The 27,625-nt window shown below is 44.3% G+C and overlaps 4 protein-coding genes across 5 annotated transcripts in view; 1 reads left to right on the forward strand and 3 right to left on the reverse strand.

The window, feature by feature from the left end:
* Positions 1-30: 30 nt before the first annotated feature.
* Positions 31-1,883, forward strand: mrps7 (mitochondrial ribosomal protein S7). Its single transcript, XM_076138793.1, has 5 exons — positions 31-125; positions 678-869; positions 948-1,011; positions 1,111-1,278; positions 1,518-1,883. The coding sequence occupies exons 1-5, from the start codon at positions 82-84 to the stop codon at positions 1,737-1,739; spliced, it is 690 nt and encodes a 229-aa protein (XP_075994908.1). The 5' UTR covers positions 31-81; the 3' UTR covers positions 1,740-1,883.
* mif4gdb (MIF4G domain containing b) lies at positions 1,860-5,731 on the reverse strand. 2 transcript variants are annotated; one of them, XM_076138797.1, is made up of 6 exons: positions 5,640-5,731; positions 4,910-5,038; positions 4,651-4,760; positions 4,262-4,417; positions 4,063-4,155; positions 1,860-3,938 (listed from the first exon to the last, which is right to left on the reverse strand). In XM_076138797.1, the coding sequence occupies exons 2-6, from the start codon at positions 4,989-4,991 to the stop codon at positions 3,711-3,713; spliced, it is 669 nt and encodes a 222-aa protein (XP_075994912.1). In that variant the 5' UTR covers positions 4,992-5,038; positions 5,640-5,731; the 3' UTR covers positions 1,860-3,710. The 2 variants fall into 2 exon arrangements, with proteins under 2 accessions (XP_075994912.1, XP_075994909.1); XM_076138794.1 differs by having other exon boundaries at positions 4,910-5,023; positions 5,640-5,721.
* A 521-nt stretch (positions 5,732-6,252) lies between these two features.
* slc25a19 (solute carrier family 25 member 19) lies at positions 6,253-8,893 on the reverse strand. Its single transcript, XM_076138780.1, has 7 exons — positions 8,776-8,893; positions 8,371-8,532; positions 7,974-8,129; positions 7,639-7,809; positions 7,362-7,542; positions 7,119-7,249; positions 6,253-7,032 (listed from the first exon to the last, which is right to left on the reverse strand). The coding sequence occupies exons 2-7, from the start codon at positions 8,500-8,502 to the stop codon at positions 6,868-6,870; spliced, it is 936 nt and encodes a 311-aa protein (XP_075994895.1). The 5' UTR covers positions 8,503-8,532; positions 8,776-8,893; the 3' UTR covers positions 6,253-6,867.
* Positions 8,894-9,742: 849 nt separating this feature from the next.
* Positions 9,743-27,625, reverse strand: part of LOC142989308 (cytoplasmic phosphatidylinositol transfer protein 1-like) — a 32,465-nt gene continuing 14,582 nt past the window's right edge. Inside the window, exons 2-9 of the mRNA XM_076138781.1 lie at positions 24,366-24,514; positions 21,300-21,388; positions 19,639-19,646; positions 16,256-16,327; positions 14,614-14,709; positions 12,503-12,658; positions 11,920-11,983; positions 9,743-11,016 (exon numbers count right to left, since the gene is read on the reverse strand). Of these exons, the coding sequence (XP_075994896.1) occupies positions 10,706-11,016; positions 11,920-11,983; positions 12,503-12,658; positions 14,614-14,709; positions 16,256-16,327; positions 19,639-19,646; positions 21,300-21,388; positions 24,366-24,514 (945 nt within the window). The 3' untranslated portion in view covers positions 9,743-10,705. The remainder of the gene's footprint in view (positions 11,017-11,919; positions 11,984-12,502; positions 12,659-14,613; positions 14,710-16,255; positions 16,328-19,638; positions 19,647-21,299; positions 21,389-24,365; positions 24,515-27,625) is intronic.

The following is a 27,625-nucleotide window of genomic DNA, read 5'->3' on the forward strand; positions in this document are numbered from 1 at the left end:
TTTAATGCAAATACTTTTTTTTCTTACAGGCACCTGTAGAACATACTAAGCAGGGGTCCTCCCTATACTCACATTGTCAACATGGCTGCCTCCGTCTCTGGATTGTTAAAACCTTGGATACCACGGTAACTTTTAGTTCAATACACCTTAAATAATGATTAGTGCTCGTTATCTATTTATTGTCTGTTATTGGATTGTGTTTGTCATTTATAGAAAGCCAGACAAACACTATTAAACGTTACGTGACCTTACTGTATTTTAAAATTTCTAAATTCTAAAATAACAGTAAATAATACTACAATAATACAATATGCCCTTTTATTTTTAACACCGACTTGCCAAAGAATGAATAAAACGGTTACACTGTCTAAATTATGCGCAAATAAATGAAGTGAATGGGGTTTCTCTTTGCACACATGTAGCTGTCAACAAAATGCATTGTAAATGTTCTTCTTTTAGCGATGTAGAAAATAAATCTGCACGAAAATTGACAGAAAATGTAATGATTTTAAGGAATAATCGTTTTTAAGTTAAGCGGCTGTTTTTCTCCCTTTGGTTTCACTGCAATTTGAAAATTTTGGTGACATCACTTAAAGACATAAACATAAACATTTGTCACAAAAATAACTTAATAACTGCTGAGACTAACTGATGAACCTTTGCTTTTCACTGTGCAGGGTGTTTCTGGTGAGATGGAGCCGCTACAACCCGTACTATCTGGAGCCAGAGGTGAGGAAGGAGGCCTACAGCCAATCAGAGGCTGAGCTGAGCGCTGAGGAGAAGGAGCTACAGAAGCTTAAAGTCCTCAGACCCATCAAGGCAGCAACCAGTGACGTCAACAGCTCCCTTTTCCAGGATCCCGTCATCAGGTAAAAAACAAAGATTTCAAGGGGTTGGGGGGAAATTCATCTGAGGGGGAATCGCTGATGTGCTTCTCTGATTTTCAGCAAATTCACCAACATAATAATGAAACATGGAAACAAGGTCCTGGCAAGAGAGATCATGACAAAGGCAAGACCAAGCACACGCCGTCAACCACACTGCTTCCCGTCTCATCTACCATTTGCCTGTTAACATCTAAAATACATAAATTTCTCTCTCTGCTGCCAGACATTAGAGGACATAAAGAGGAAACAGGTGGAGAAATACCATAAAGCTCCAGCTGGGAAGAAGACGGACATTGAGTGCAACCCCTACAAGATCTTTCATCAGGCTCTGGAGAACTGTAAGCCTGTGGTTGAGCTGACCAGCATTCAGAAAGGTGGAAGGTTCTACCAGGTCAGTGTAACACACCGCTGCTCTTTGACTGCTTCACTGAGATGAATGTTTGTGTGAGGAAAAAGCTGAGGCTGAGCTACTTGACTGAGGCAATGTGAAGTTTTAATGAATGAATGAATACATAATATATGCCTTCTCTATATTAAAATAGATGAAAAATGACATAGGACCCATAATCAAGCCTTGAGGTACGTCAGATTTGATAATCTTCTGTGTTCTCCTCCTCACCCCCACTGTAGGTGCCCGTCCCACTTACAGACAACCGCCGTCGCTTCCTGGTGATGAAGTGGATGGCCACAGAGTGCAGGGAGAACAGGCACAGACGCACACACATGTATGAAAAACTCTCCCAGGAAGTGCTGGCAGCTTTCGCCATGGAGGGCAACGTGATAAAGAAGAAGCAAGAGATGCACAAGATGGCCGAAGCCAACAGAGCCTACGCCCACTACCGCTGGTCATAACTCAAAGATGACATCGCATGGGCTACAAAACATCATGGAAGGCTCAATGAGCTCCGTTGTAAATAGTGAACACTGTGCTACAAGGACTATATGGTAAAAAAAATGACACAATAAACTGAATAAAGTAAGAACGTATGATTTATTTCGGCAAATTTCCACTAAATGTACAACTCAACCGTAAGAAAACGGAATGCAAATATGCTACAACAGTGTAATAAAGTATAAAACATTACAAAGGGAAATCTGTGTGTGTCAGCAATGAAACTTGTTCATTTTGTGGTGGTACAAAGTCCAAACCTTTCTCGTTTTTATTAGTTTAGTACAGCACCGATGAAGGTTTTACCTTGAGGCTGCAGGTGTTTGGTGTAGCTGCAATCACTGTGGATGAAGGAAACAAAGGATTAACGCAGAAACCAACTGTGGCTCAAAATTGGGAATTCTGCGTAGTTTGTCTGAGAGGTTCTCGCTGGACTGGAAAGTTGTGTTAAGTTCTGGGCCCAATCCTCATGTCCCACAATTATCGCTACAAAGCAAAACGTAGACGCAGTAAGGCCCAATGTGTCATTTTGGTGTTTTGGTTGCTCCAAACACAGATCCTATCCTGTGAGTGGCGCCTTAAGGATTCTGCTGCTGAAAAATTCCTTCCTGCCCTCGACTTGTACTGGTCAACTATGAATTCACTCAGTCAATTAGGTTGATTTAGAGGTATACACTTAGCACAAATCACATTATAAGCTATATTTTTGTAAGACGAGAACCTTTCAAAGGGAAATTTGACAGCATTTCACAGCAAAAAAATGATCCTAGGCTTGTGTCTTCACTCAAGGTCAAAGCTTTGGATTGGAGATCTTAACACCTTCAATGATATCTTTGACAAATGTGACATATCCCTTCAAAGTGGAGCTTCTTCCTCATAGAATTCAGCTTTGTAGTGTTACTTGTGCTGGTGAACACCTGAACACACACATGAAAAACTAACCTAGCAGGCATTTTCCTTCACTACTACTTTACCAGCACAGCAATGATAAACTGAGCTATAAGCAAACTTTTGAGGAAAACATCTTTGATAGCACTGGGACCACAAAATGGATGGATATGAACTGAGAACGGCACTGACAAACACCTAGAAAGACTGGAAAAACTTGTTTTTACATCTTAACTGTGACCACATCTTGTCTTTATTTGAAAAATGGGCAAATCACATTCTGCAAAAAAACTAAATCCCTGAAAATCCAGAAAGCTTCCCCTGATTGAATGAATCTTCCCTCAAAAAGAAGTGGTAGGAATATAAACATTAACAAAGGCCCAAAACGCCTTTTTAGTGTCAAAAATCTAAATATTTTACTAACTTAAAATTGTCTGTGCTGTAAAATATAGATTCTAACAAAATGATTCAAATATTAACATTGGTCAAAGAACACAAAATAAAACAAAAACTAAATCAGCTTGCGTCGGACTGGAATGTCGATTCAAGCTACTTTGGATTGTAATTTGAAATGTTTTCGTAAAACATGGAATGCCAACGAGGTGAAGAAGAAACAAAACAAAGACAGGTGGAGCCTCTTTCACTGTAACCAAACTAAAGCAAACTCCTTTTAAACACACGTGTACCTGAATGTGGCGAAACCTCATGAACTCAACTTACTCTTTAAGTTTTTCTTCACTATTGCACATTCCACTTCAGACTCCGTGTCTTAGCAACTTTTTCAAACATTCGGCAAAATTCAAATCAATGTAACAATTTCTGAACCCTCTTCACTTGGTTTCCCAAAATATGTTTGTTCGCAATTTTCCTCAGTGACGACTGAATGATGAAGATTCCACTGCCCGTCATGAAATAGTTGATTTCACAATGAGCTGTGGCAAAGCAAAGCCACCGATGTAAGGGTCTCCAATCCAAACAGGGTCTCCAACGTGCTCTGAGGTTGGCTTAGGCAGCTGCTCAACGCCCGCGTCCAAACACCAACCGCCCTAGTCAGTGATTTCACTGTAGTAGTACTTCTGTGCAGTACTACTGAGCATCCAACCCCCGGCCCTGAACTCCAGGATCTCCAGCAGCAGCAGGTGGGCCATGGAACTGATGCCCTGCTGGAGCAAGAAGCCATCTCGGAGCAGGAAGAAGAGCTCGTCCATCCGCTGGCTGTTCATCTTCTCCAGCTGCTCCCCGATGCGATGTAGCTGCACCACCAGGCAGTCCACCTGTGGAGGACGACCGAGATTTTACCAAGCGCCTTAAAAACCAACACGGTGACGTCAAACTACCCAAAATTACGCTGGAGGTATGCTTAGAAACGAAAACTACAAATCCAATGATCATGCTCACCTCTTCCTCATTCATCAGAGCATCTGGTTGGGCCAGCCTGGTTAGACAGTCATACACAGGATGGACCAAGGCCACAATGGGCATGTTGTTCACCTTAGTGTTAAGAAATACACACAGACAGAGAACATTGACTGAGGTGAACACTCTACTCTGTTTCCCTGTAAATGATCCAATTTGTCCCCCGGGCACTGGATCTTACTTTGAGGTAGTCAAAGATATTGCAGATGAAAGTGACGTAGCACACCCATTCCTGCAAAGAGCGCAGCCTAGTCTCCTCGCGGCCCTTATACTCCTGCTGCAGCCGATTCAACAGGCTCCTCCTGAACACGTTTCCGTTGGCCTGCTTGGCCTCCGCCTGCGTGAGACGAGCACAGAAGACTCAGGTTAGTCTCACAGGAAGTATGGATATAGAGTCAGGAAAGATACTGTGGTCATAGTATTAACTATCACTTACACAGAAGAAGATTAAGAATGAAAGTGACTTCATTTAATGTTAAAAGGCTGATCTGATTGCCTTCTATTTCAGGAGTGATCAGTGTCTCTAAACAAATGTGATGGAGCAGTAATGGACAGCATGAATCTATAGACCTGTACAATGGTGTAGCAGATACGTCCGGCCTCTTTGTTAAACACCGGGTCCTTCAGAGATTGATCTACAATGATGTTCGACACCTTTTCCAGGTTCACTGAATTGGGATCTGAAAGAAAGAAGAGAGAATGCACAGATGTAATGGCCATGTGAGTGTTAAGCAGTCATGGAAGGTTTAATTTGAAAGAAAATGCCAATGCAGTCAACATTATACGTAAATCTAACCTAAACTAATACACAGGTGAGTAAAATGATGACCTTTCAGCGCCTTTTTCAGCAATATCTGCGTGTCCGGGTCAAACGACTGGATCCTGTAGTCTTCTCTGGAGAAGTTTTCCATCACGGATTTGATTAGAGCACCCAAATTAACACCTGAGAGATGTGAGACTGTGAAAAACAGACTGAATACAGCGTAACTCTCTGTTTGGAGCTGATGCATATAATACTTTACAGGCACAGGAACAATAAGCAAACATTCTGTGCTGTCATCAAACCAGAATGCCCCTCACTGTGCTTTCACCGGAGGGGGGGGGATAAGAGGGATTACGTCAGCTCACTCAGGACACATGAATGCCATGACAACGACCTCCACTCACGACACTAAAACAAACCACAACCCGGAAACACCACTAACACAAAGTATTTTTACATATATTTGTAACTTATAATCACTGTTGGAATGTCAGAAAGGGTAACACCGCGCCCACCGTTTTAACAGAAGACCGGTTTGCTCATTATTAACGCAAATACAGTTTATTACAGTTTGAAGATGGCTTTTTCTTTTGCCTTCATAAACTTTAAGTATTGCTGCTGGTTATCATCTAATTGTAAACTAGCTGTAATGCTAACTAATCTTAGTAAATTGCGTGACATTCAAGCTTACAAATAGCGTGAGGACATTGTATGAGCATCTGCTAGCATGTCGTGAAGACTCCATGCCTGAAACAGGGTCGAAATTTCTATATTACAATTATTAACATTTACTTACATTCCAAAGCTGCCTTGTGAAAATGTAGCTATTTACTTTTTAGCATCATAGCTGCCGATTTGCTTGCGTCGACGTGTTCCGGTAAACATAGTTTCCGGTTGGAGTGTTTCCACAATAAAAGCACCTGCAGATTTTGAGGCAGTGGGGGACTTAAACGTCACACACTTAAGACAAAACAAGCAAGTCTCAAGTTCTTAAGTTTGGATTCCGAGTCATGTCAACTGAATGCCAATGGTAATGCAACGGCACAGACAGAATATATCAAAATAAAAGGCAGTTTAAGTGTTTTTTATAAACCCATAATTACAAATGTGCCTGTACATATCCTGTTTATCGATTTTACACAATATTTTAATTTATTTAATTTGTAAATGGTTCCAAGATAATGCCAGACAGCTGTGACACGGCTGTGACAGGAAATCAAGTGGCTCTACAAAACATACAGTAGCTTCAGAAGTTCAGAGTTGAATCAGTGCACCTCACTAAAGTGTTAAAAACTGAACCCAAGCGCCTCTTTGACAGCTTTGGTTTCCTTGCAGTTGTCCATCTTTTATTGTCCAATATATGCCCAACATGTATCATAACACAATGAACCAAAGTAGCCAGTCATGAAAACTTAATATTTTATTTCTGAAAAATGTTGAGCTGAAAATTCAACAGACATAAAAGTCAGTGACAACATCCAGTAGTGCATTAGGTCTACATTGAAGAGACCAGACAACAGAAACAATACACGTGAAGCGTTGATGTTTAAGTCTATGCACAGCACCCTGCAGAACCCCCCCAAAGCACAATAACATGAATAACTGTTTGACAATGAATGTAATTTCTTAGACAGACATCAGTGAGTCAATTTTGCGAATATATTTCAGCCAGAGGATATGATGTGTAAAAAGTAAGACAAACAGACATAAACCTTAAATCCCGTATTAAAATATTCCCACATTCAAATATTTCATAAATAACATATATAAAATATTTGATACCTGTATAGCACTTAATGTAATGATGGACAGCAACAAACATGGGGTCATTTGGTCTCAGCCTTATTTGTAAACAAATCACTATCGGACGTTGACCCTGTTGATGAAAAATGTCCAAATCTAAAAATGTTGACAAAAGTGCAAACAATCAACAAGGCATGAGTTTACTTCCTGTCTGTGCCAGCTCCCTTCTTGATGTCCCACACTGCAGCCCGACGTCCGTCTTTCCCTTTGAGTCTTTAAGCTCAGTTCCTCATGGCATTTAGGAAGAATTCATACCAAAAAAAGGTGAAACCCGTGGACAGCGCAGCCTTCACAAGGCTGGGAGAGAGGCCTTTAAAGAAGCCTCGTGGGCCTTCCTCTTTGGCTATTTGTACCACACAGTCAACCAAACCTCTATAATTCCGCACCTGCATAAGAAACAGAAGGAGATGATGATGAATATATAGAGACGTGGTTTTCCTCACGCCATGAAACACGATGCAGCTGAGCGTACCTGTCCAAACTGAGCCCTGGCTGCCTCAAAGCCTCCCACCTGCAGCCTCTTTTTGAAGAGGTCAAAGGGGTATGTGATTGTTTTGCTTATAATCCCAGCTCCACTGCCACACGCCAGGCTTCTCAGGTTCCCTTTAAATACAGCAGATTCATATATCAAGAGGTTAAACTTTGACTGCTGCATTCGGGCAAATCATGTGATGTAAAATGAACTAGTAGGACCGTTAGTTGGAAAGCAGCTGACCTCCTGACTTTTCACCCTTGAGCGGTGGAGCCATGATGTTTTTGAAGACATTGTAGAAGAAGAACTGCAGTCCAGCATAGGGAAACACAGCCAGGAGGGTGGGGATCAGGCCCCGGTAAAATGTGGACGGCCCCTCTGTGCGGCACATTGTGGAAACGGCATGCCTCAGGTTTGCGTACAACTGAGGAGACACATGAAGGACGATAACAAACTGAGGATCACAAAGAGAAAAACTAACTTGGGACTTTGGAGTGATATCAGCGATGGACTGTCCCACCTTAGGTTCTCCTTGGGCTGCAAAGCGTGTCCTCAGTGTGTCCAGAGGCTGGCAGACCATAGTGGCAGAGCAGGCAGCCAAACCGCCACAGACAAAGTGGACTCCTGACGTCTGGCTGTCATACGGCGACGTCTTGTGTGCCATCTCAGTCAAAAACTCAAAACTGGCAAACTGAAGAAGAAGAAGAAGAAGAAGAAGAAGAAGAAGAAGAAGAAGAAGAAGAAGAAGAAACTTTTATTGGGTCAAATCACACATGCAAACACGTCATCATGCAAACACGGCAATCTGAAACACGGCATCTTTCTTTATTTAAGCGTGCATATGTGTGACTTTACCTGGACGGCCCCAAAGCAGATAGACAGAAGCTGTGCAGGAATGTGGCCCTTCCAGAAAGCACTCAGCCCCTCTTCTGTATGAATGCAGCGGGAGGCTTGGATCAATCCTCGGTACTTTCCTCCAGGCGTGTGTGAAGAGACGCGTTCAATCTGCAGCTGCGACAAGAGAAAAGACATACGGATGAAACGGATGTCTTTAAAAGGATCCTGTGAAGAATACAGAGCCACTTTTGTAATGCAAGCAAGTATTAATGGCTCTTTTGTTTCCACCATTCCAATCTTATCTATTCAATCTGGCCGCATGTCAAGAGAAACAATAAAGTCACAAATCCAAACTTCTGTCTGCTTTTTATCAGTGCACGGCTGCAGAAATGGAAGAACACAGATAGATTATTACCTGAAACCGGATTTTTATCACATCAAATGGGCTGATGATGGCCCGAGTGACCATGCCAGCTGCTGACCCGGCCAGAGCTGCCTTCTCTGGGGAGAGGGCTGCACCGTGAGCCCCTGGGTCATAGCCCACCATGTCCACCACAGCCTCAGCTTCCTGTAAACACTGAGAGAAGAATCAATGAGCGGAGGCTTCCACCTGAACAGTGTGTCTCTGTTACCATCTTCTAGTTGGCTTGTTTGTTCTCTCTCTTGTCACCTCGCTCACTAAAGGATACACACATGCAGAGGAACCAAGAGGGCTCCTCAGAGGTGACAAGCTAATCCAAGCTAACAGCGAGGCAACGCTCCGTTTCGGAACCTCTGCATGGAGGACACAGTGAGGTCAAAGCCCTCGTTGGGTGCTCACCTTGAGGGAAGTCCTTCATATAGACGCCCTGTGCAGGCTACACCTGACATAGGCGGGACATTGTTGACATTGAGAAGGGAGAGAGCCGTTTTCCTCAAACTGAGTGAAACAAATTGCTACTTCCGGGTAAAGCTTTTCAAAACAATAGCTGGGAACAGAGTTGGAAGGATGAACGAAATATAATATAATATAATATAATATAACATAATATAATATAATATAATATAATATAATATAATATAATATAATATAATATAATATAATATAATATAACATAATATAATATAACAATGTAATATAATATAATATAATATAATATAATATAATATAATATAATATAATATAATATAATATAATTTCATAGGAAGAAACGTACATAACTTTATAGTTTTATATTTATACATTTAAATAAAAAAATAATAATTTAGAGTGTTTTACATTTATATGGGTAATGGCTGCTTTTTATTCATTTCTTAGAAGTAGCATTTTCTCAGTCTATGACATTTCTACTTTTGCTTCGTTATGGCTCCTCACTCTCGACTTCGTTCATCACTAACTTATGAACATGAGTGAATATCCTGCATGAAACACTAACTTATGAACATGAGTGAATATCCTTCATGAAAAACATTCACTGCACAGCATTGATTCATGAGAAAATACTGCGTGAAAGGAGGGACAATGAGTTACATCGCCACAACAACTTACACTGCGTATACTTTTGGCAGCTGCGTGAAGAGAAGTGTTGTTTTCAAAGATTTGAAGTTGGAATGTTACTATCGCTCCTGCATTTCATATTTTCTACCACAAGATGTCATTATATCACTTCCCAGGGTGCTTAGGCAGTAGTTTTTCTTTCTTTATTCCATTCAAATAAAAGCCATTATTGAAGACTCTCTCACCCAGTTATGACACAGAAGTATTTTTATTTAATTTAATTTACCAAATACAAAAACATGCAGCATGGCTGAATGAAAACACTTAAGATTGACAAATAAAGTATAACAGTCAAACAACAAATGAACCACATGGCCAGTCGGCAAAACTCAGAGCACAACATCAGCGATGTGTTTCAGGTAACACAGAGAACATTCAATTCACAAATATTGAAAAACAGCAAATGCAGTAAAAATCATGCAGGTACATATGTCATTTTGGAGACATTGTGGTTTACAGAAATCAGTACAATTAACACTTAGATAGAGAGGCTAGAGTCTGTGCTCCAAACTACACAATAACAATTTCATAGCAGCATGATCACTCCACATAGCTTTTGAAAGTACTGACAATTTACTTATTATTTAATATTCACAGGGTATATACAAGAAAACACCATCACCTGACTGAAAACCATTACACTGAGATAGGAGCCAACAACAACTCATCCCCATCACACAAAGAAACCACACACTGCTGTGACTAAAGCCAAGGAGACTCCAATGCTTAAAGGCAAAGCGAAATTAAACAACGCAGTACATATGAAGATTATGCACACTGTGAAGTGAGGTGAAGCTTATCTTTTTGTTTAGCTGAATACAGGATGATAAATCGTTTTGAGGAATGTACACTCCACTCAGTCTGACTGACCGACCTCCATACTGTGTACTGACGGAGACGCAGTACTAGCTGGCTGTTTCCCGAGGAGAGAAAGAAGAAGAACAAGGAGCCACAAGCGGCTTAATTAGACTCCCAACATGACACACTTTACATTTAGACCCTCGGGACTTTTTGCTGTAGAGATCAGACTGCTGGCCTGTACCTGCGAGGCCATTCTGTAACACTGGTGAGTCTGCGGAGTGGGGATCACCAGGACAGTGACAACTCTCCTTCACTTCAGCTGGCTGAGGGGGGCATTGTGGGATGTGCTGGGCAGGCATCCTCCACTGATCCACAGGTCGAAGGTGTTCATTAGCGCCATGCAACCCTGCTCTCATTCTGGCTGGGGGCTGGAGTTCCAGGAGAAGAAACTGGGCAGCTTGAAGGCTGAATTCCTGCGGCCCGGATCTGGCAGAGTCAGAGTCTCTGGTGCGGACTTCTTCCTGGGACGCTCCTTGGGCACGGTCAGAAACTCCGGGGCTTCGGTGGAGAGGGGTGTGGAGGGGGCGCTGTTGGGCCCGTTGCGTGCGACGGACGGCAGCGGGGTCTCTGTGATGGAGATGGCTGGGGGGAAGGTGCCGATCTTCAGGTTGGTCGCTTCTTGCGTGGCGCGCTCGTACTCTCTGACCTCCTCCATGGTCATGTCTGTTCGAAATGGGAAGAATCACACATTTGAAAGATAGATCAGACTGTATGCTTTGTAGGAACTGTTAAGTGGGCGTATAATTCAACAAGTCTAAATCTACTGGGACTCTACAGAACCATATTAAAGCATTAAAGCACAGATTTAGCTGCATTTCCCTCAGTAATGGTAAACATGTAGAAATGTTTTCTCATGAAATGAATCGTAATGAGATGGTTTTTTCAACTGTCAAATCTTTAATTGACAGTCAATTATAAGTCTCTGGCCTTACACTGATTACACTGCCAAGTCTGTAAGAATGTGCACAGAACCAAGACGTCAAAAATTGAAAGAGAGCTGGAAAGCATCAAACAGCCGTGGGAGAGCGAGATCAGAGAGGCTTCCAGCTGTGCAGAGCGGTGAACATAAGCCTCACGAAGGTTGTGTGTGTGTGTGTTGTGTGTGTGTGAATACATCTGCCACATCTGTGAATCTGTTAGAGCAGCAGCTCGTACAAAGCCAATAATCAAAACATTTATGAGGTTTATTCATGAGGTTGGCTTAGCTTGGCTGACATGAAAGGAGGAGACGAGAATTTCACCAGTTGATGAAATGATGGAAAATATTGGAAATATAAAGATGTGTTTTTCAAAAAACATGGGAAAGGGGCAATCTAGGGGCAAAGACAAACATCAAGGGGAAACATCTTATAACACTTAATAATACTCACCTTTATCCAAACCACAAGAAGAACCAACAACAAAATCATCTACTTGCACCCTTAAATGAGTCGGTGTGCATACAGAGCTGAACACACACACACACACACAAACACACACACACACACACACACGCACACACACACACACACACACGGTCCCATCATCAACCTCCGTGCCGCTGCTATCTGTAGTAACCAAACTCACCGATCCACTCATCGACCCAGGCAAAGGCTTGTCTGTGTCCCAACAGAAGGATGTCACGAATCACCTGAATGTAGTTAGGAAACAGAGAAGAAAGAATGAGAGAGTAAGAGTAAGAAGATAAGTCACCTCTGAATGCTGTTAAGAGTTTCTTAAGGTTTTAAGATCTAAACTACCCCTGAGAGGAAAGATACTAATCAATCCCAGTCATCATGTGTGTAATGGTACTGTGTGTGAGTGTGTGTGTGTGTGTGTGAGCGTGTGTGTACCAGATGCCTGCCTGAGGCAAGGGGAGGACAGAGGCAGTGGAACAGTTCACCCAGGAGACAGATAAAGGTTTCAGATAGAGGTGAAAAGCATTTGGGAAATAAGAAATATGAAGTTGAAAAAGTGTCTGGTTGGACGCTGGGATGGCAGCAGGGTCGATACAGTGGAAGGTGAAACTGGAAAGCTCAATTAGGTTTTATGGCTGTGTGGTTTTTCTTCTCGAAAAAAGCCTGAAAGCCTCTGGGACTGACCGGCCTGCATCAAAAGGAGCATCACCTTCCCTCCAGTCTCCAAAACAACATCCCCTTCCTGCACTGACCTTGTGCACAAACTGCTCCACGCGCGTCTGCAGGCCCCACACTTCAAACTTGACAGTGACCAGTTTGTAGGAGCACATGATGGGGTCCTGAGTGTCGATCCAGCCTTCCTGCAGCTGGCCCCGCTCGGTCTTCTTTGACTTGAAACACCGCAGGTCCTACGTGATCAAGAAATGCAGAAATAGAAGCAGCATGATCAAAGTATAGCTTACGTTGTTTATGTTTGTCCGTGCAACTGATGTAGGACTGATGAAGCCAAACTAGGGGAGCAATATTCAGCATGTGACAACTGTTAATGTTACTAATGATGTTAATGTATACAATCTGTAGTTTGCCCCCTTTAAGTCTTATTAACTCATTGTAAATCCCAGTGTATTCATTCTATGGTATAGTAAGAGATCAATCAGCTGAACATCATGTATTCTGGCAGGTTTTAAAGACATTAACTGACTGCTGTGGATGTTTGCATCCTTTTTTTTGTCTCCTGCATATTTAATCTATATCACACAGACACACAAAAGCGCAGGAACATCGACGTCTTCCCCCTGTTCTGGCCGACACGGACCACCTGCGTATCTGACAAGCCTCATGCCGAGCAGAGAGAAGCTGCACAGCGGGCGATCGCTCAGTGCGGCGCTCACACACATTAATCACTGCTCCCTACAGGGTAATTATGCTATGGTGAACATTACTGTATGGGGGGAGGGTTGGGGGGGGTCATGTATCTGAATGTGACTGACTGTGACCGACAGAGTGTGTGTAGGAATGATTTCTCTACTCCCATAAGAAGAACATTTGTAGTGTCGGAGGCCTGTTGCATAGGAAATGTCTTATAAAGCTTCACGGCAGATAAACAGAGAAAAGAGTGACAAATGTTAACGACATCTTTTAAACGCACCAGATGGTTTTTTACTTCAGTTTTCCAGGGATAAAATGTGTCTCATTTGTGAGATTTTACTTGCTAAGGCAGTAAATGAATGGAGAACTGTCAGGAAACTGATTAGAAGACATTCCTCCTCTAAGGCTGAACATGTTGGTCTGGTTCTACATAGTTTACTTTAACTTAGTTTCATATTTTACTGCACAGCATTTTCATGAATGTGCACCCATCTATGATAATACTTTAATACTGGATCAAGACTACTGGATTTGCACCAATTCATAGTGTATGCTGCCAAAACTGTACCTGTTTTGAGATTTGTGTATAACTTAATTCACAAATAAACTCCTGGATCGGCATCTTTTGTCAAAATCCTGACAGATATGAATAAAACACAACCTCCTCGGCCGAGCTAATGACAAATCCTCAACTGTCACTGCAGTCTGTGGGAGATAAGATCCTGTTCAACCATGAATGATGCTGATAAAGGTGTAGAACATGTTTCTATAGTGACACTCGCACGCTGTGAGCCCCTTTGATCCTATCCAGGTGTCTGACTGTGCAGTTAAAGTCCATTGTGTTCACTCGTGTATCACAAAGATCTGCTGCGGTCCCCAGTCAGGCGGGACTGCTGCGTATCACAGATAAGCTTCAGAGCCGCAGATTCAAATCAAATGATACTTACATCTGCTGCCTGACATCCTCTGTGCGCTCAGGATGGCATCGCTGGGTTATTCTTAGCTCCGCCAGAAAAAAGGCAGGAGACCATACATCCCACTGGGAGGATGGGGTGGGGTGGAGTGGGGAGGGGGGTAGGTGCACAGTGCGTGTGTGTGTGTGTGTGTGTGTGTGTGTGTGGGGCGTTGTCAATAATAAACCCACTTCAGTGCTATCTTGACCTCTCATGCATATTAATAGCTCAGCTTTTTTATGACCATCACAAACTGACAGGCGGGCACACAGACACACACACACACACACACACACACACATGCACGCGCGCACACACGGCGATCTCGCCATGTCTCATTTCCAGCTCCTCCTTCCCCCCACGCAGAAGCGGCAGATGGCCAGCGGGTGGCCAGAGATGATCACCCACTATTATTCCCCGTTTCATCTCTCTTTGCGACGCACCACATGCACATGTTTGTGTAGCACTTCACTACACACTCCTGCACACACACACACACACATATAAACACACACACACACACACACACCTGATTCCCTCACCTCTGAATCCTTGTAGTGTCGCTCAGGAATCTCATCATATGCAATGTCCATGAAGCAAACCTCCGTCTCCTCATCTCTGGGCTCACTGCTGAAGATCTATGACACACAATGAGTGAGGATCAATGACGCACCGCAGGGGGTAACAGATGCTGCTGCATGATCTGCTGTGGTTTTATCGAGGTGTCACACACGCAGGCATCCATTTTAGTCTGAAAGGCCATTGATTGACTTTCTGGTAGGGAGGCAAACGTTTAAAGATTTGACAGGGAAACAAATTCCTTCTGCTCTCTTTTCCTCTGAGACGATGAAGTTGTTGACGCACAGTTGAGACAGGGATAATACTGAGAGTTTGTTCCTGTGTAACTCGTGCAGGAACAGCGATGCAATGCAGCCCAGTGATACACACACACACACACACACACACACCTTTGGTCACAGAGAACAGAACCTTCAAGCCTCTTCTCCAGAGATGCAACAGCAGGATAAAAGTGGGAGCGACATGGATGAAAACGGTGACAAAAGAGAGAGAGAATGATAAGGAACGGAGATCCTTAAGGAAACGAGTGAATTTGGGAGTGTTAAACTCTTCAACACACACTTATAAAACACCCTCACTTGCAGTCATCAGTTTCAAATGTGAAGCAATGATCATCTGCGAGACGTGCGTATCTGTAACTACCCTGAGCCACCACTAAGTGGAGCTATGGCCTTTTTGTTTTCCTCTATGGACGAAGGCCTCTTTGCATAACCTTCAGTCTGCAGAGCAACAACTGCACGCATGTAAATCTGTACATAATGTAAACTCACTACAACAGAGAGGTTTCTGTTGGTCAGTTGTGTGTAATGCTCATTATGTTTATGTGTAATTAGTCTTTGCAAGCAGAATTCCCTTGTGTAGTTGAGCAAAATTGACCAAAACATTTGATTTGGATTCTGAAGAAGAAGAAGATATATTTTTTATTCAAAACAAATTTGGCATGGGCTTGTTTGGCCTTGGCGTAGGTATGCTTCCTCCTGAGCGGCCTTCTAGCACACTATCACTGTCACGTTTATACTTCACATCATCCGGACTGTTTCCAAACTTGAGTGGAGCCACAGTGAAGTGAATGGAGCGATGTCGACAGCATGAATGGATCGGACACAAACATGTTGAACATAACGAGGCGACCGGCTTTGTAAAAGTTGCCACTGGAAAGAGAAAGCACTCCCAGCGAGGTCAAGCCCAACATCAAACACGCCACTATGATCAGATATGAATGGAGGGGAGAAAAAGAAGTTGTTATCATTTGAGCTCTCACACGACCGCAGGAGGGAGAGCTCGCCGTGCGGCACCACCGGGTCTGAGCCCGGCTTCCTTCAATCCTTCTCCTGATAAAAAGAATAAATGATGAGTGACAAATCTCACACCGGCTGCACATGCTGGCAAAGCGATGCAATCATTCAGACGGAAGACGTGGAGGCTCCGGGGGCGAGAGAGTGGGTGAGAGAACGAGGAGAAAAAGAGACGACGATGTGATGGCGATCAAATGACAGTTGGCAGGTGTGTGACACTTACAGGAGATTGTGTGAAGTGCTAACAAACAAAATAAATATTTAACATCTAACACATGCACACGATGACATCAGCCTGAGCTCCACTCACGTGATCGTTGCTGCCTTTGTTGTCTTCGTACTTTGTCTCTATGTGGATGGAGAACTTGGGCAGAAAGGAGCACTGGAAGGGTTAAAAGAGAGAGAAATGTCATCCCTTAATGTGGGTTAATGGGTAGAAGCTGTGTATCATCTGATCTGTATGAGAGGAGGGCCAGGTGCGTGTGTGTGTGTGTGTGTTTGTGTGTGTCTGTGTGTGTGTGTGTGTGTGTGGCCATCAATCTTTGTGTTGTATGGCTTAAACCAGGTGGGCAATTATGATTATTCCCCATTGTGAAGATTTACAACTGCATCATGAAAACTCCCGCCCTTCAGGAGCACCACACACACGGCCACACACACACACGCCCGCACACACACGTGCACACACACCAAAACACTTTGCTGGTCATCTGACTACAATATCTGTTCATCAGCCCTTAACCACAGCGCTTTGATTGGATTAAAGCCAAACACTTCCAATAATTATAAAATCCAAATGGCTGAATACTGCTTACATAAGATGGTCCATATGCAAGCCTGTGTGTGTGTGTGTGTGTGTGTGTGTTATGAGGCCAGTTGTGTTTATATCTTTTCTACAAGTGTTTTATAATAACATTGCAAAACCAATTGCAAATATTTTTCAACGGTTGCATGCGTACTGCGCTGTGATTGAAGGGACTGAACTGAATTTAAAGCTGTACAAAGTAAGATTTGTATGTAGAAAAACACAAACAACATCCAAGCCTCTGAGGCCACCGACTGAAGAGTTATGAACTAAATGGAACTCTGTGTGCTTCTAAAGAGAGATGGTAGAGAGTTTGAAGTAAAGGTGTCAAAAGATTTGTTTGACGGTTTGTTTTCACTCATATTTTGTATTTTTTTACGACTTCACAAACACTGTTATGTAATCAAAAGTCAATAAAATGGAAGGCTTGTTCACACTGTTGGACGCTGTGTCATCATGATTTCACATCTCCAGTACGGAGGTTTTTATTATCTCATTCCAGAATTTACATCATTTCATTACACTCTCAAAATGTTTTCACACTATTGGATGTTAAACGTTATTGCATGGTTTGGAGGGAGGAAAGGTGGAGCAGTGCAGCGTCACACAATCACACTTTACCGTGAGTGTGTCACTACACTGGAGTTCCATCAGCTTTTATAGGAGCTCTTTCCACATCAACTGCAAACGAGTCAAACCAGTCCACAATGTCTCCAGCCAATCAGACGCTATCACTGCAAACTTCACCGCCCCTGAGGGATAGAATGATTCCTCTCTAGCTACAGTTTCAGGTAAGTGTTTTGGTTTTGTTCCCCAGGTTTGTCTGACCTTTACACAGATGTTCTTGCCAGGATAGCGAGAGAGAGTGAGACAGTACCATCCATCAGTTTGGTCCTGCAGCACAAAAAGAGCTACAGGGCTTCATGCCTGGAGGTGAGTGTGTGTGTGTGTGTGTGTGTGTGTGTGTGTGTGTGTGTGTGTGTGTGTGTGTGTGTGTGTGTGTGTGTGTGTGCATGTCAGCGCGTGCCTGTGCCTATTCTGTGCACTGTGCAATAATGCTGTTCCGCTCAGTCAAGCTTAGTGACCTTGGAAATCAAGGAGAAGTGTTCGGTGTGTGTGTGTGCGTGCGTGCATGTGCGCCGGCAGTGGATAAACACATAAACCTTCACAAAATAAAAAGGAGCCTGAGCTGAGATGGGAGCATGGCTGTGTGTGTGTGTGTGTGTGTGTGTGTGTGGTGCTTCCAAACACAAGTGAAAGTAGACCAGTGAAATGAGCAAAGATGTCATCATCACCAATGCCACACACACACACACACACACACACACACATACTTATCTTAAGGCCCTCATATATAAGTCTACTATCATTTTACGCCTTGCAAGACTTTCACCTTTTGTCTTTTGTTAAACAGAGGTGGCAGTTAGTTCAAATATCTTTTGGTCCATCCAATGGTTGCTATTGACAACAAGGAATTGGTCACTATCATGTGATGTTGAAATTCAACAAGTCCCCTTCTCTCTCTCTGTTTTGCATGAATATGTCAGGCTACGTCGCTCTGAAAATGAGTATTGTGAGTATTCACTTCCTGTGTCTGTCTTCTTCCTTCTGTCTTACCGCCTGCAGACGTTTGGATTGCCGACCACGCTGTAGAATCGATCACACTCTGCCTGCCAGCTTCCCACTTTGTAAACAATCACTAATATTTGGACCGATTGCAGCCAGAGGGAGAAATCAGACCTCAGGAGCAGAAAAGACAAATCTATTCTAAACAACATGGAGCGATCGGCGGCCTGCTCTCATTGTTTTCTCTCACTGAGGCCTTAAGTCATTGTACAATCAGCCGGCGGCGACGCTTTCTGGTAGCTGCACAGCCGAACTGAACTAATGATGAATCTGAAAGCTATCCTGCCCCCCTGGGGAGGAGACGTGGTCGCTGCAGCTTTGATTTGCGTTTTATTGTTGGTTTGATGCGGCGGCGTGCCCAAACTTGAGGCGGTGGAGCGAAATGTCCACTACATTTCCCTGCACCAATCGTTAAAGCTTCCTCCTAAGCAGCGACCAATTGACCCGGTGACCCTCTGAGAGCGTTTGAGCTTCCTAATGTTTTTAAAAGGGAAATTTGCCCTGATTAGTTGATATTGATTACTATTGTCTTGCAGGTAGCTGTTAAAGTGATTGTGGAAGTGTTTCTTTAAATTACACACACACACACACACACACGGTGGCTGTAAAGTTCAATAACAGGTTTAGTAAATCTTAATTATGATCTAAATCCTTTAGAGGCTCAGAACACAATTTCTCCTGCGTTTCCATTTTAATAAAGTCGTCTCCTCTTCCCTTTCATTTTCCTGACATCATTTCAATGCATATTCAATGTGTATATGCACCAAATCACACAGGGGTTTTGTCTAATGTGAAACTGATTGCATTTCACCGTTGGGATGATTGTGGGTAAATGTCACTGCATGAAAATGAAAAAGGACGAAGCAGCGACACACACAATATTCTCAGGGTGGAAAATCGCACACACAATAGATGAGCCACAATGACATCACAACGCAAGATGTATAGCACGGCAGCCTGTCATAATTCATGCAATCTGTGTGTGAGGAGCCAATTACTGCGATGCTGCATTTACTGACCTCAGTGTGCCGTCGCCATCTGCAACAAACACTCATCACCATGCGCACACTTAAATGGCGTCACTGCATCAACGTCTGCAATGCTTTTAACGTGACAAGTGGTTTCATAAACTAGCAGGGAAGCCGCGTTGCGCAATCACGGTGCAGCGCTCACCTTTGACCCCTGCCGTGCTGATTTACATGTGAGAGTATACATTCTTCTAAGTGCAGGAGCGTGGATGCGGGCAGATTGAGGATACTCACCGTGTACTCTGGTCGTATTTCCATCAGAGGCGGGCGGCATCAGGGATAGAAATAGGGAGATGACGGTTGAGTGGGGGTGGGGGATGGAGGGGTTGTGTGTGTGTGTGTGTGTGTGTGTGTGTGTGTCACAGACAGGCAGGGAACAGAGCAGTGAGGGAGACGAGAATAAAGGAGAGAAAAAAAGAGATTTAGTTTAAGACGAAATAAGGATCATTAAGCCAACAGCACATAAAAGCCAGGGACACTGAAAGCTATTCTGTGAACTCGGTGAGTGACTGATTGCTCTCGAATCGCCTCCACTGAGCTGAGCCGCAAATGCAAATGAGTTGTAGGTTCAGGTTACTCACAGAACTAAAGGAAGAATAGGAATCCTTTACAGCACAATCAGCAATGGACATAAGGTGTTTTTATTTAACAGCAGTTGTGAGTGAAGGCCTCTTTGTTGATGTAGTGTGTGTTACTGTCCACTGGGGGTGTCCTCACCTACACACAGACATTGTAGTCTTTTAGGTGACTGAAGCTTGTACACTGCTGATGGAAGCTAATTGTGCATTGTCTTTCAGCAATATGTCAAACAGTGGCTTGAATTTGATCAGGTTCTCAGAATGTGATGAGACAAAATCCCACAAACAATCCCACACGCCTCTGCGGCGTTTTTCTACGAGAGCCTGTGTCACAAGATGTGATCGGTCCCTCTGGTCCTCACTGTGCAGAGGGTATTGATCAGTCAGTTTGGCATATGAGATCATATTCAGCTGCTTCATATCAGCATGGTTAGAATTCCAATTACTTCTGTCTAATAAAGAGATATATGGTGAAAACACAACCAACTAAACTGCATAATAAGGACAAGTGTTGCTGTGATCTGCGCCTGGTTTGATGATTTGTTAGATCAGACGCTTCGATCCGAATCGCAAGCGAAAGAAAGGAGAGTGTTTCTGCCGCTGATCTGTTTTGCAACGCAGACAATGACTGAATTTATGTAACACTCTTTGTTGAGACACAGGCAGACGGAATGAAAGCCTCTGGGCAGCTGTCTGCTACTTTAACAAACACACCAATCCTGCAGCTGAATATGCAAATCCCTGAATTACAAGATGATTTTTTTTTTTAAACAACACAGTTTGAAGTGTCAGGTGTGTGTTGAGTGCAACCAGAAGACGTGAGGTGAAACAGATGCAGCGGCTTACGGCTGCAACATGTTTGTGTGTGTATCACAGAAGCTTTCTGTGTTTTTTTTTACATTAATCAAAGCGAAACATCAGCAGGATATTAAAAATTGTGTTGTTTACTTTGGTTGAAGATTCTATTGGACGTTTGAGCCCAGAAACACAGATTCAAACAAAAGGAGAAAGAAGTCAGATTATGGGATTTATGTGTTTCTCTCTTTACCCCCCCCCCCCACACACACACACACATCTGTATGCTTATCACTATGAGCTTTAGCAGACTGAATATTGCTCCTATATCCCTCTGCCCTCTCATTGATCCTCACATAATGACTACCAGCAGGTGAAGTTTGTCAGCTGAGCCGTGTTATTCTCCTCATTATGAGAGATAGAGGTCTCTTCATCACAACCTGCTGCTCTGATCTAGATCTGAGCAACAATGGCAGGATGAACGTTTGTGTGTATATATCTGTGTGTGTGTTAAAGTGTCACCTGTCACAGTGTAGGGGTAATAGTTCCAAGCCTTCTCTGTCACATAGAATATTTTTGGGACGACCGCTCTGGCCCAGCTGGGGAGCTTGCTGGAACAGAGAAAAGAGAGGAAGTGGGTTAGTTTCTTACCCGTCTTGTGTTGCTGGAGGCATCAGAGCACGATAAGACAACGACACACAGCTTGAACACACACACATGTTGATGAATCACTGATCTGATCTGGTGATTGGCACCGAAAACTATTAAGCCGTTACAAAGAATGGATGGAAAATCAAATCTGTATGAAGTTGAGATCAGGAAAGAAACATTTCCAAGTCAGTTGTGAAGTTTGTGTGTACTTTCCAACATTATCCAGTGTTTTTAATGAAGGATTAGATTGAATTTGTTCATTTGCAAGGTTGATGAATGCCAGTCAAAGAGCAGAGCGACTAAAACAGCAGAAAAGTTGGAAGAAACATTCTGCAGGTGAAACAGTCCCCTCATATAAAGTATCCTCACTCTCTTCCTCGACCTTATCACCCAGAATAAGGAATGACAGGCATCCAGCTGTGTGGAGGCAAAATACAAGCTGAACCAGGCGGCCACGATGGCCCCGGGGCGTCAGATTACTCTGATTAGAGTTGGCACCCTGCAGCGGAGTTCCTCCACCGTGTGCAGACTCTGATAGATACAGGGAAGGACACGCGGGACAGGAAGCAGAGAGCACCGGCTATTACTCAGCGCAAATGGACCTGAATGCTGAGACTTGCAGCCAAGTAATTAGGCACCTCATTCGACTTCCAATCAAAATGCAAACGACGGCAGGAGGAGGGGGTGCGAGCTCAGCTAGGTGGAGCGAAACGCCAAACTACAGATTTGGGAAATGCTTAAATGGCACAGGGGGAATAGAGTGGATTTCCTCCTCAAACTGTGAGACTTTAACAACGGAACAATAAGCCTTTACTTGCAGTGCGAGTGGAGAGATGATCCGAGCGCAGATTGTCTGATTGAGTCCCATCAGCCCAAATTGCCTTAACACTCAGTCCAGGTTGCTGCTGAGTGAAAACAGCTAATATGCAAATAGAACCATTAGGGAACACAACAGGCTTGTTTTGTACCAGACCTCATTCAAAGATAATACTCTTTTAAAGCTGGGTTTGATTAATTGTGGACCCTCTTCTTCTCTTTATTCCACATTTTGGCTCTTTATCATCCATTCTGGACGGCCACTTGTCCTGATTGGCCGTCCGCCTCACAGTCTGGGGAGACCGTGGAGACACAGCAGTGCGTTGTCCTCACACCACCTTATCTTGCAGACTGGCACACATTTAAACACAGACGCAGACTGCAGCTTTAACACGGTAACAGGTGGTCGGTGGGTGGAGAGAGGCGGGCGCGGCGTCCAGCAGGGACTGCTCAAATTATCCATCACTTACACACGCCTGACCTCCTCCTTCTCCGTCCGCGCACGTTCACACACATTTAAGTCGAGGCACACGCACGGAAGTCACCCAGCCTTCCTCTTACACACTGACACCTCACATTTCCCCCAGATCACACTGAGAAGTCACTTATAACCACACAGCCTCACACTGTCTGCCGCTCCGTTTGGTTCCTTCTCTCCTCTTCGTGTTTAGTAGTGACAGTTGTCCGTGAACAGAATCTGCGAATCTGTTACTCTGTTCAGTTTAGGACATGTCAAACTGAGAAAAAGAAATGCAAGTGAAATGACAAAAATCTTGTGAGGCAACTATGCACACACTCAATATTACAGAGATATCATTGTTTCTCATTTTTAGCCACTCTGGCTCGCACAGCAAACAACTCAGCTTGGATTCAGCGAGTGTTCTAAAGGTCTAAAGGGGAGAATCATTTAGTGGCACTCTGCAGGGAACAGTGTGGGAACAATCCTTCACAACTATTATCTCTCTGTGTGTGGAATGAGGCTGAGCAAAGATTCGCTCATTGTAGATTCTCCTCCCTTCTGCAAACTATGGACTCTTATTCACTTGGCCCATGTAGACCTCTTACTCCTGTCTTTGCAGAGAGGTAATCAGAGTGTAGTGTGCATGTAAACAGAGCCGGTCTGTCTTATCGGTGTTTGCTTTGTCTCTATTAACTCCATATTAATTTGTCTTGCTAAATCACCGACACCACTGGGTGCAGTTGGCGCCTCAGGCAATCTGAAACCATTCGAGTGTAATCGTCTCCTTCACTCAGCTCACACGACCAGGATCAGAAACATGTGGCGGCCCGTATCTCGGTGGTTTCTAGGGTTTAAGCTGCTTCCCTTTGTCCCCGTCTCATCCTCTGCAATCGTTATAGATTTAATTAGAAAAATCAATAAGGCAAAATTCATTTTGCAGAGATGACTGAGATTCGTCTCGGCGTACGGAAAGTCCATAATATTATACATGTATACATTCAATTTTATACGCTGTAATGGTCCAAACTGTATTAAGGCGGGGGGGGGGGGGGGGAGGGGTCAGATGGAGGAGACTAGACTACGCTTCAGAATTTGCTCGTATTCAATTGCAATTTAGATAACAGGGAAGCCAGTGTTCAATTGAATGCCTATCAAGTTTAACAAGGCGGCGGGACAAAGCCTGGAGCTGGAGAGCAGACTCGCAATGGAAATGGAAAAAAGGGACATCTGGGTCCATTCTTTTTTCCAGAAGCAACACTCCACCAAAGATGAAATCAGCAAAAGTTCACTACAAGGCTTGTTAGTTCTACACACTCTCGCCACTGAATGCACCGTTACACCTCCAGTCAAAAGCTCATCTCTGTTTGAACCCTGAGGAGGAGCGGCGTGATGAGGATGATGTCAGCCGGGATGAGAAATAGATCATCCCGGCTGTCATCATCTTTCTCCCATTGAGTCCCAGCTGACAGCCTTATTGACAGGACTATAATGAACGGTGTCGCCATATATACTTGCGATGGCGTAGATGTGAGTGTGACATGAAGTATTAGTGGCATAAGAGCTCTGAAGCCCAAACAGGACGCTGTGTGTGTGTGCTTGGAATTGCTGTGGAGCTCCGTCATCAGAGGCCTGGTTGTTCACGTGGATTGAAAGACACTCACTTGTTCAGGTAGATGCGTTTCTCCGTGAACTGGCCGGCGCCGTGCTCGGGGTCCTCGTACGGCTCATTCTGCACCACCTCCACGCCCTCGCCGCGGTCGCTCTGCTCGTGACTGTGTTTGCTGATCATGTACAGCTGACCGATGCGGTACTGGAGGACAGAGAGACAAACAGACAGAGACAGAGAGAGAGAGAGAGAGAGAGAGAGAGATGCTGGATATTAGATTGATTATTTTATCAAATTTAAGGGCAGAGGTTATCCTGACATTGTTACAGAATGCAAACTGTCCTTATCGGTGCACAACTCTTACGAAAACGTTCTGAACTGGAACAATACGTCCTGAACGGGCTGCTGCTGAAGAGTTCAAGTGTATTATTCTACAGCAGCCGTAAAAGAATAAAATATAAGAGCATAAGGGGAAATACCAGGATGACTGTTCTGGCCATATGTTCATGACACTTGGGGACAGTCGCCATAGCAAAAGAGCGCCGTGGGATCAGGCGCTGTGACAAATCCATCTGTGTGGAGCCTCATACCAGGTTAGAACCAAGCGGCACAACAATAGCAACAGCGGCGGCGGCGGCGGCGGCCCCAGCCAGCTAGGTGATCGCCTCCACCCCCCGGGGTGCGTGGGTCAGCGCTCACAGTCTTCCTCTCATCACTCACTGACCCATTTGGCCTCACGACAAAGTCGCTTTTGGCCGGCTTGACAGACTGAAAGGAGGCGTCACGCGGCAACTATTTTCCATACATTGGGAGCGTCCCGGGCGTTGGAGCGAGAGAGCGCTCCGGGAACGGAGATTTCCGACCGCTTGCGGGCCTATTTCCGGGCACGGGGAGGGGAAATTGATACCCCCACCCCCGATGGCGACTCATGCCACTCTGTTGGAATGCCGAGGGGTCACACCGGACCCCATTTCCCCCCCCCCCCGCACACACACACACACACACAACGGCGACCAAGGATAGCTGTGTTAAGCTACTGGAAAAAAGACAGGGACCGTCTGAGGGGCACGGGATGTGGACTTGTGCCTCTGTGCCCCCCCCCCCCCGGGCCACAAAAAGCACGGAATGGCGAGGAGAGAAACGTGATAGCGTAGCGGGAAAGAGCCGAGCGGCTGCCTAACAGTAAACAAAATGTTCCATCTTGACGTCCATGGCCGAAAAGATGGAGAGACTGTGATATAGTATTCCCAGCTGGAATGTTGATGCGGGTGTTTTTCCTAAAGAGCAGCTGTTGGAGCGGGGACATTATATTCAGCCGCAGTGACGCGCTCACATAGACTGGGATCCATCCAAGGAAACCCGTGCTTAGTCGGAAACACTTTGCAGCAGCCGCTCCACGCGTGTGTGAGAGCTTCCAAAACGCCACTCTGGACACACACTGATGGCTTCTCTCTCTCTAATTTTAACCTTCGTCATTGTGAGCTCCTCTTCCCGCCGTCTGTCCCGCCTCCTCTTCCTCGCACAGCTCCTGTAAGTGTGCCATTACAGGATAACCAGAAGTTGGCTAATGGCCCGCGGATGAGACGCAGCCGCAGCTACACTTGGGTCCCACGGCAGTAAATGGACGGTTAATGGTTGAGACATGACGGTGTGTGAGGAGTCCAAACAACACTTACTGGCACCTACACCCTGACTGACGGTTTTGGAAGTTTTGTCCTTTTTCAGTCACATTATGAATTACCACAACACTCCACCTGAGCCACTACTCAACATTGTTTCTTCTTCTTATTGTATTTCACGTTCCCATATGGCCACACAGAGAAATAAGTCCCGCCCGCCTCTCCTTGGAGCTGCAGCCAAATTAAATGGTCCAATCCAAATATATCAAGTCTAATGCCAAGAAATAAATGCCTAAATAGATTTCCACACTTTAAATGAATATAATAATATAATCCTGCAGCCTTCATTCAATTAGGTTGGGGGTTTGGTTTCAGACTCGAGGCTATCGACCGATCTGCCACAGGGCCTTCAGTCAGTCTGTCTCATGTCCTCACTGTAGTCTGCTGCAACACAACAGCACTATCTACACACAATCACGTTCAGATCATCTGATACAGAAGGTGCTTTCCAGTCAAGGATACCAATGGTAAGCACACAACAAGGTATCTCTCTCTCTCTCTCTCTCTCTCTCTCTCTCTCTCTCTCTCTCTCTCTCTCTCTCTTTTAATTCATCCTCACTACATCTCTCCGGTCTGCATGAGAGCACACGCTGTAATAGATGACATCGTGCTCCAGCAGGGGACGGACTGCGTCAGGGAGCTTAAAAAGAACAGTGTAAAATAAAGGATGAAGTCTTGATGTAAGAAAGATTGTTTCAGTTGACAGTTGAAGGGAACTGATGGGACAATTAGGTATCCATGAGTCAGCTCCTCCTCTGGTCCATGGAAGAGAGGGAGGTCAATGTTAAACAAGACAAAGGAAGAGAAGAGACACTGGATTGGAACATTCATTTGCAGATGCTAGATGAGTCGTCTCTAGCATTGACCTCGGGCCAATGACAGCAATAACAGCAACATCACTGCATGTCACACTGTGTGCAGACAATTGATCAAACTTTGCTTACAAATTTCTGCCAGAGTTTAGGTTCCGGCTGTCTTCTGTCACAAAATCGCTAAAAACCAAGAAGAAGAACCAGCCGACACAAAGTCACATCGCAAGAACTCCACTGCAAAGATTCAGTCTAATTGTCTCAAACTCAGTCACAAGGACCGCAGAACACACACATACACACACACACACACACACACACGCTGATTCAGCAGAAATCGCAGCATGCGGCTCCGTCACTCTGAAGGTGAGTGTTCATGCCTCTGAGTGGTGAACGGATACAAATTCACATGCAGCACATGTAGGCCAGAGGGAAGCTGCCATGTGCCTGCAGTGTGTTACACAGTGTGTGTAGTAGTGTGTGCTGTGCCACCAAAATGCACAAGTGCCACATTTTCATTTCACAGTGGTGGTAAAAGTGTTGAAGGTTAGATTACAGGGACGACAGGCAGAACTTTGATCTTTGTTGTGGTGGATGCTACTTATTTTTCCTCTACTACCTTTTAACTATTTTCTGTATATGATCACATGACTCTTCCTGGGTTTATGTGGGAGAATGGTGTTCTTGCCTGCATCAATACTGCAATGGTTTAGATTCAGCATTAAAGACATAGTTTGAAATTTCACTTATATGCTCATATTTGCTGCATTGACCTATTGACTCCATTGTCATGACAACGCTCACCGCCAGGAGCGTGCTGGTGGATA

The sequence above is a fragment of the Genypterus blacodes genome, unplaced genomic scaffold, assembly GCF_046128005.1.
Source record: "Genypterus blacodes isolate CSIRO-AG114 ecotype Tasmania unplaced genomic scaffold, CSIRO-AGI_Gbla_v1 ptg000401l_1, whole genome shotgun sequence".
Taxonomy (NCBI): Eukaryota; Metazoa; Chordata; class Actinopteri; order Ophidiiformes; family Ophidiidae; genus Genypterus; species Genypterus blacodes.

Bases quoted from the DNA above. Each gene is read 5' to 3' on its own strand.
- mrps7 (XM_076138793.1), top strand. From the start codon at position 82: ATGGCTGCCTCCGTCTCTGGATTGTTAAAACCTTGGATACCACG. The intron at 126-677 runs GTAACTTTTAGT...TTCACTGTGCAG, and splicing joins TTAAAACCTTGGATACCACG to GGTGTTTCTGGTGAGATGGA. The intron at 870-947 runs GTAAAAAACAAA...TCTGATTTTCAG, and splicing joins TTCCAGGATCCCGTCATCAG to CAAATTCACCAACATAATAA.
- mif4gdb (XM_076138797.1), bottom strand. From the start codon at position 4,991: ATGGAAAACTTCTCCAGAGAAGACTACAGGATCCAGTCGTTTGACCCG. The intron at 4,418-4,650 runs GTCTATAGATTC...CGTCTCACGCAG, and splicing joins TCTGCTACACCATTGTACAG to GCGGAGGCCAAGCAGGCCAA. The intron at 3,939-4,062 runs GTGAGCATGATC...CGTCCTCCACAG, and splicing joins CTCTGATGAATGAGGAAGAG to GTGGACTGCCTGGTGGTGCA.
- slc25a19 (XM_076138780.1), bottom strand. From the start codon at position 8,502: ATGGTGGGCTATGACCCAGGGGCTCACGGTGCAGCCCTCTCCCCAGAG. The intron at 7,810-7,973 runs GTAAAGTCACAC...CTTCTTCTTCAG, and splicing joins TCTGCTTTGGGGCCGTCCAG to TTTGCCAGTTTTGAGTTTTT. The intron at 7,033-7,118 runs GTACGCTCAGCT...TTTCTTATGCAG, and splicing joins CCAGGGCTCAGTTTGGACAG to GTGCGGAATTATAGAGGTTT.